The 7,565-nt window shown below is 55.4% G+C and overlaps 1 protein-coding gene across 1 annotated transcript; it reads right to left on the bottom strand.

Moving 5' to 3' along the window:
* Nucleotides 1–657: 657 nt before the first annotated feature.
* LOC142059535 (uncharacterized) lies at nt 658–7,486 on the bottom strand. The gene is made up of 12 exons (XM_075098351.1): nt 5,798–7,486; nt 4,629–4,687; nt 4,210–4,364; nt 3,683–3,786; nt 3,487–3,545; nt 3,062–3,198; nt 2,862–2,986; nt 2,434–2,492; nt 1,902–2,056; nt 1,372–1,481; nt 1,109–1,231; nt 658–884 (listed from the first exon to the last, which is right to left on the bottom strand). The coding sequence occupies exons 1-12, from the start codon at nt 7,103–7,105 to the stop codon at nt 840–842; spliced, it is 2,439 nt and encodes an 812-aa protein (XP_074954452.1). The 5' UTR covers nt 7,106–7,486; the 3' UTR covers nt 658–839.
* Nucleotides 7,487–7,565: the final 79 nt, after the last annotated feature.

The following is a 7,565-nucleotide window of genomic DNA, read 5'->3' as shown; positions in this document are numbered from 1 at the left end:
TGGAGTCCTCGCGAAATCAATGGGTGAGCCTTCAACCCTCGCAAAATCTACCCTGAGAGGCGACCCAGCTCAGGGGGAGATACTGGGTCACAGAGGCCACTGCAGTCCCAGAGAGCTCAACAAGGTCTCCCTCTTGGATCGCTTGTTATAGGATCTTGAGGATTAGCTTTGGTCAGTATTTTACATTCTAGTACAAAATTCATGCTCCAGTCGTTAGGACCGAGATAACAGCAGAATAGGGCTTAGCCTGAGGTGTCAGAGTGGTCCTAATCGTCCATTCAGGCAGGAGATAGCCCGGGTGTGGACAGAGATTGCCTGACACCCAAGTCATTAGGACCACGATAACAACACAATAGGGCTTATCCTGGGATCCCGGGAGGCGGTTGGGGGGGGTGGGGCTGCATCACCGCAAGTAGCCAGCAATAACAGCCCCCATCCTAGGGTGCTTTGTCTGTTAGGGTGAAGGGCAGCACCACACACCTCAGGCTGCTCAAAGCCAGGTCAAGCCTGGGTGTAAAGCATAAGCCCACCCATGGCCTGACAGCTGCCCATTACGGCTCCTACCTCTGAGAACTGTACCTTGGTGGGTAGGAACCCAGTGCAGGATAGCTCAACATTACCCAGACAGCAAAAGCAGAGACCATTCATAGCTGGGTTTGACATTCTACAGATGGTTTATTGAAGTTCAATATACAAAGTCATTCCTTCATCCATGTGAGTTCACATCCTTCTCAAGGAGAATTTGGCAGCTGCAGCCCAATGAGCAGGGATAGCTTCTGACCAACTCTCCCCACTTTGGCCCTCTTTGGGCTACCCACCATAAATTGCATCTTCTCTCATCAGACAGAGTCATTTTGCCAGTGTGTATGAGCATCCTCAGTGCCCTGAAAGCAAGAGGGGAGAGTCACTGTACCCACCTCCAGCAAGGGCAGAGGGGGAGGTCTCCTTCCTCCCACCCCCCTCCAAGGGGTTTCTCCAACTCCTGGCATTGCCCAGGACTATCACAAGGCACAACAGGGACCTGTGACCTGCAGAAACACCAGCTGTGCTTCCAGGCTGCAGCTCCAAGGCACAGAAACTAATTCCAGGGGCAGTAAAGGCCACTTACCTGTTCAGAGGATGCCCAGAACTCTTGGTTATCCATTTCCAGTGTCTGGGTCCCTGCTTCAGGGTCTCTTCTATCCCAGAGGACTGCCATGTCCCACCAGCCAAGCCTCTTGGTCCTCAGACACTAGGGAGGAGATCATGGAGGCTGTAGCTGTGCCTGGCCCCATGCTGGTCCCTCTCCTCTATGCTTCCCTCACACAGGGGATGGGGCTGCTTTGCCCCAGTTTGTTTCTGTCTGTCCCAGCAAACAGATGTCACCCTTACCACCAGCAAGATGATGGGAGCAGTAATGATGCAGAGGCCACACACAACCATGATGGCCACGCTGTACTTGGGAAAGCTTGGTTCATGCTGGGGGGGCTCCAGGGTGTCCTCTGGAACAGAGCACAGCAGTTAGAAGAGCCTGCAGGACACAGGGGCTCTACCCATCAGGGTTGCAGGCACCCACTCTCCTTTGAGGCACAGGAAGCAATATACAGGACACCAATAATATCTATTTGACAGCCTCCATGCCCTTCCAAGGTAGCCATTCCCTCCTATCCTATGCCAGCCTGCAGCAGATGGGCCTGTCTCCAATCCCCACAAGCTGTGCAGAATGATAGGGTGTTGTTGTTACTACAATTGTACTTTCAGATCAACCAGCCCCAGCTGGTCACCTCACCAGCACAGGTCTCACCCTTCATTTACATAAAAGATCGGGATCTAGTTGGTTGTGGTTCTACTCTGCTCACACTGCAGGTGTGGAGCCACAAGCTGATGAAGGTTGTATACCCATACCCCAAAGGGAAGCTTACCTCCCACGGCAAGAGAGTACGGGTCCACCTGGAAGTCTGAACCAGCCAAAGCCTTGTTTGGCCCAATTGAGAGCAGAAGTGCCTCCAAAACTTCCAGGCTGGTTGGAGCAGGGTGCTGGAAAACCACATCCCCATGGCAGATCAAGGAGCCAGGCCTGCGGGCAGGGTTGGAAGAGCTCCAGCAGCTGCCAGTCTCACCATGACCCCACAGCCAGATGCTGGGCTGTGACCATGGGCACAGCCAGGCTCTTGGCTGGTTTTACTCAGAGCAGCCCCAGGAAGGTTCTCTCTGCACTCAGAGTAGTTGCAAAACCAGTGCCTCTAGGATGTAAGGGACATCCCTGGGAGTTTGGGAAGTCACTCCTCAGACAGCAGGTAAATGCTTGATCTCAGCTGCTTGCTGCAAACCCTTCTGTGGCCAAGATGATACACCTGACAGCCACAGCCGGTTGATGTCTGTAGGGATACCTCCCTGGTTCTGCACACCCCTGTCCCTCCTTTCTGCCCCAGGAGACCCTCTGGTTCTACTCACAGGAATCCTCTTATCACCACTTGCAGAAAGCTCCTGTGATCCCTCAGGGCTCTCACCACCTGGAAGAAACATTTCACTCAGCTCCCCACCAGCCCTTGGGGTGTTTCACCCAGCCAGACCATCACTTCCACAGCTGTGATGGAGCTGGGACAGCCACTACAGCAGGGACACAGGGCAGCTGCAGTCCTGCAGCACATCCAGGTCCCTGGCTATACGGTGGTGGCCTGAACCACTGAAGCACCATCAGAGAGAAAGCATCCTGCCACTAAAGCCTCAGTGCCTGCCTCCAGCAGGTATCAGCCACGATACTGGAGTTGATGGTCTGGTTTGGACAACCCCAAAGCAGTCCCTCTTCCTCCAGTGGTCCTCAGCCTCCTTTTCTCAGTAGCCTGGGAAGACCCTGGCCCTCTCCCACCAGCTGTGCCTACCACATCACTAAGGTCTCTGGTGAGCTTCTGATACTCTATAGCATGCGGATCCAGAAGGTCCTCACTGAGGTGTCTGTTGGTGATGAAGAAGGAGACCGGGTAAACTTGCAGGTGAAGCCTGACTCCTGAAGAGGCAAGACATAAGTGCTAGGTGAGCAGAGCTGGCAGCAAGCCCTACCACACACAGGGGCTGTCCTTACCCTCCACCAAGAGGGAGGTCAGGTCCACAGAACAGGTTGCAAGAGCTGTCAAGGCCTGAAGAACCTCTGCAACATCAGCATGGACTATCGTGTCGAGGTAGAGGTCTCCAGTGATCTCCAGGTCTGCACTGAGGTTTCTGAGGGAAGAGAAGGGCTCTAAGCAAGGCAGGAGAGCTGGGACCAGGCTCACCAGGCACACCCTTGCTGGTCTTTTTTCAGCAGCTCATGACTGCTCAGCCCAGGGAAGGTGCTCAGTTACAGTACTTGTCATCAGCTGCACGTCACCACACCCAGGTTTACTAGTGCAGCACACCTCATTCTTTCTATCTTCACAGCATGGCTAATAAACTGCAGAGTAGTGAGGTAATGAAGGTAGTTAAGGTAATTTAATGAAGAGCTCTGGAGAAGGGTAGTTGTGTCCATACCTGAGCTGGGTGATAGTGAAGTTCCTCACATGGTAGAGGGCACTGAGAGACCAAGTCACCTAGACAAAGAGGAGACAACAGCTGACACCCTGCCCCTAAAGGGCACATTATCCCACCATGCAGGTAGCACAGCAGCCAGCCTGTGCCTATTTTCCCCAAAATCATCCTTTGGAAGAGCCACCAAGACTTGCCATACCTTGTTGATCAGCCTCTTCAGGGTGTCTGTCCTGTTCCTCCCAAGCTGGAAGACAGTGAGGGAGATTGACAGCTTCTCCGGGTCCAGGTTCTCCAGGCTAAAGCCTAAAAGAGTTCAGAAGGTAGTTATACCCATACCTGTTCCTCCACCTTCCTTGGGAGGCATCGGTCAGCTTTGAGCTCATCCTCTGCCATGCACTGAAAGCAGAAGCCAGTAGGGCAGCTGAGTGAAGATGAATACCTTTTGTGGTGGGAAGGGCTTGGGATGTACCACCTCCCAGGACACAAAAAGCAGGTCAAGAAGGGGAAGCCAGAGAGTTTAGCAGAAGCACTGAGCCACACAGGTCCAACTGCTGCAGGTATGATCTCCAGCATCCTTAACACTAAAGGGTTTTGCATGCATCAGGAGAAGGGATGTTAAGCGAAGGTGAAGCCTGAAGTCCAAACTACAGTTTTTTGCTTTGATAGCGGTATAAGGAGGGAACTTGACAGAAGCAGCTCTGCTGTGGGAAGGTCTCCATGGCTTACCACTGGACTGGACAGATTGTGGCTCCAGCTGCAAGCTGAAGATGCTCCTTCCCTTGCTTGCCTCGGTGACAACTGTCCGGATGAGGTGGGAGCTGGTGGGAGCAGGAGCATCCCCCTGGAACAGAGCCTCCCCTCGCACAACCACTGAGCCATTCCTAGAAGGGGGATGAGATGATGGGCAGCCCACCACCTTTTTGGGAGCAGCTTTAGAACCCCCATCATCCTTGCATTAACACCCCACCCAAAGAGACATCTCAGGTGGCTTTATCTGGAGCTTCAGACACTTTCAAACATAAACCTACAGAGGGAGCACAGGCCCTCACAAGATGTGTCTGGAGGATTTTGCTGGGCAAACCTTTCACTCCAAGCCAAACCCACCCATCTCCATCTGTTGCCCCAAGGCTTCGCTGCATACTCACAAAAACTCAAGGACATTTGCCTGCAGAAAGGTCTCATAGATAGACAGCATTTGGTTTAGCTGGAAGAAAGAAGCACCTGTTACTTGAGAAGCTTTTACAAGCTCCCCCATATGAAGGGGGCATCTATCAAGAGATGTGCAATAAATACAGAGGGCAGTCAGATCAGTTTGCCCAGGGTAGGGCATGCTGGTACCCCAGGGTATGCCAGGCCTCTGGGGATGGTCATGGCTGAGCTGGCATACCCAGGGCTCCCATCAGCCCAGAAACAGCACCCAGAAGGGAGTACCCCAGCATCAACATGGTGTGCATGGCCCTGATAGCTGCCAGAGGTAAGCAGAGTCCAGTCCCACCTCAGACCATGCATCCCAATCCAGCTCTGGTACAGCAGTGCCAGGGATTTACTTGCCTCCACCATGCCTCAGTGGGTGGTAGACCAAGCCAGAGCTGATGCAGCCTGCAGGCTCCTCGCCCCAGCAAGGCTTGCTGCGGTTGCTGCAGTAGCTTCCTAGCTGCACCCCCTGCACCCAGAAGTATCAATATCCCCACCAACCAGCTCCTGCACTCACCAGCAGCCTCACTTCTTCCTCCAGCTCCCTGTAGCTCCTTGAAGCCCTGCTGCTCAGAGCCTCAGTATAATCGACACCCAACAGCCGGAACTGCAAGGGCAGCACGTGTGCAGGCAGAGGCTGTGCAGGAGAGGGGAGCCCATGGGGGTGGGAGGTAGGGGACTTCACCTCTGGCAAGCCAGGTTTGCCCATTGTCATCAGCTCAGCTGGGGTGAAGGCCTCTCCTGCAGCTGCAGGTTGATGCTTTCTGGCTGTGGGGTGCTGGGAGGTAACAGAGTGACTGGACATGGACTGAACATCACGGGTCACTCCTGCTGGTGCAGCCAGGGTCTGAGAGCTGAGCAGGGAGCTGGATGCATGCACAGCTCCAGTAGAAGTCAGCAGGTAGGATGGAGATGGCAAGCTTGTGGTGCCAGTGTGGTGCGCAGCCTCAGAGCAATGCTCTGGAGCAGAGTTCTTGGAGCTGGGAGGAGGCACAGAGCCTGGGCTGGCATAGGTGAGCCCTGGAGGTCCTGCTGGAGCAGCAGCGGGTCCTACTGATGCTATGCTAATCTCACTGTCCCCAGCTTCTGCCACAGCCATATGTCCAGTCAACACACTCACCTCTGCCACCTTCATGGCCTGGTGCTGCACTGCAGTGGGTCCATCCTCAGATGCCATTGTGCAAAAGGGGTCTGGATGCAGAGATGGCCTCTGGGTAGGTGACCCCAGGGGGGAGCCATGTGTCACACATGCAGCTCTTGGAGAGGGGGAAGCCATCATAGCAGCTCCATCCTTGCAGGTGGCTTTGGTCACTCCAGACTCCGGGATGGCATCAGGGGCTGCTGAGGTCACCCCAGTCACAGTGGCATCTGCAGCATTGGGAGCCCTGGTCCAAGCAGTGGAAGGGTGGGCTTTGGTGGATGCCACCAGAGCCTGCTGCACAGCAGGGGAAGACACATCACTTATTTCCCCCAAGGTGACAGCAGGTCCCCCAGACTGTGCTGTAGGATGGAAGGGAGCCAGCACTTCTGGGTGGTTGACACCATGAGCCAATGCAGCACTGGGAAGAGATGCCAACACAGTGGCCAGAAGTCCAGACACATTTCCTGGGACCTTGTCCAAGACAGTGCCCACGAGCAGAGCAGCTTTGCCATGCAGGAAGGTAACAGCAGGCTGTGTGTCCCAGAGCGTCTCAGGTGTCACAGCAGAAGGTACCCACACAGTGCCAGGATACACTTCAGTCAAACAGGACATCCTTTCTGTTGGCAGAGCTGAGGGTGCCCCTGGAAGGGGCACCAGATGAGGAGCAGCAGTGTGGTCCTTGCCCATACCAAGGTCAGGCAGGCCAGGGCTTGGTCTCACCTCTTCTTTCTGCCCATTGCAGCTCCTCATTGTGGCTTTAGCAACTGAAGCTCCATGTTGGACACCAGAGAAGCCACTGGCCATAGATTGGTCAGCTGCAGGCACACTGCTGGGAGCCTGCACTGCAGTCACAGCTCTGGCCTGAGAAGGCAAATCACTGGCTGTAACCACAGCAGGAGGCTTAGAACTGGCAGCCAGGCTGAGATCTGCTCTGTGGCACGTGGTCCAACAGTCAGGGGATGCCCCAATGGCCAGCATCTGGTCTCCTCTGGGCTGGTCTGCTGTGCTGTGGCTCTGGGAGGGAGTACCCATCAGTATCCGTGCTGACCTTGTATGTACTGGGGCATCATATGGGACATGAGCTCCCCCAGAAGCCCCTTCAGGTGAGACCAGCTGGGTGGGCACCACCTCCGGCAAGGTAGTCCCTGCAGAGGGGACAGAGGCAGCCATGGGCAGGGAGGGAACCTGCTGCCATGTTGGGGCTGCAGCAGGGACCCAGGCAGCTGGCTCACCCTGAGCATGGGGGGTGCCCTCAGACCTCTGCCCTGGGCTCTGGGGCTCTGACATGCCCACTGCCTGCCTAAGCCCATGGACTGCAGTCACCCATGCCGCATCATGTGAGCCTGGTCCTGTGCCATTGAGGTCTCCCAGAGCAAGGTGGTGCCAGGAGCCAGGGCTGGGGCCATGGGTGGTCCAGAGGAGCTGAGCCAAGGTAGCAGTCACCCCTGCGCCAAGCCACTGTGCAGGTGACAAAGTTGTAGCCACTGCTGTGCCCAACCTGAGCCCTTCTCTGTGCCTGGAATCAGGCTGCTGCTGTGGTGAGGTCCAGGCTGTCAAAGGAGAGGCAGTAGCTGTGGTTGGTGTTCCCAGGCTCCATCCCTCATCATCTGCACCACTGGTCACACCTCTCTCAACTCCTGGGAAGCAGTCTGGGGTGCCCACAGAGCCCATCAGGGCCCTCCCACCCTGCTGCATTGCTGGGTACTTAAGCAGGTCCCCATGTGTTGCCACCACATTGTCACCTGTC

The sequence above is a fragment of the Phalacrocorax aristotelis genome, chromosome 7, assembly GCF_949628215.1.
Source record: "Phalacrocorax aristotelis chromosome 7, bGulAri2.1, whole genome shotgun sequence".
NCBI lineage: Eukaryota > Metazoa > Chordata > Aves > Suliformes > Phalacrocoracidae > Phalacrocorax > Phalacrocorax aristotelis.
The sequence above is the reverse complement of the archived record's forward strand: the minus strand, read 5'-3'. Positions and strand labels throughout refer to the sequence as shown.

Coding starts and splice junctions, on each gene's coding strand:
- LOC142059535 (XM_075098351.1), bottom strand. CDS start 7,105: ATGTCAGAGCCCCAGAGCCCAGGGCAGAGGTCTGAGGGCACCCCCCAT. Junction 3,787..4,209: donor ACAATCTGTCCAGTCCAGTG/GTAAGCCATGGA, acceptor GAACTCTTTTAG/GCTTTAGCCTGGAGAACCTG. Junction 2,057..2,433: donor GTGGTGATAAGAGGATTCCT/GTGAGTAGAACC, acceptor CCCTGCCCGCAG/GCCTGGCTCCTTGATCTGCC.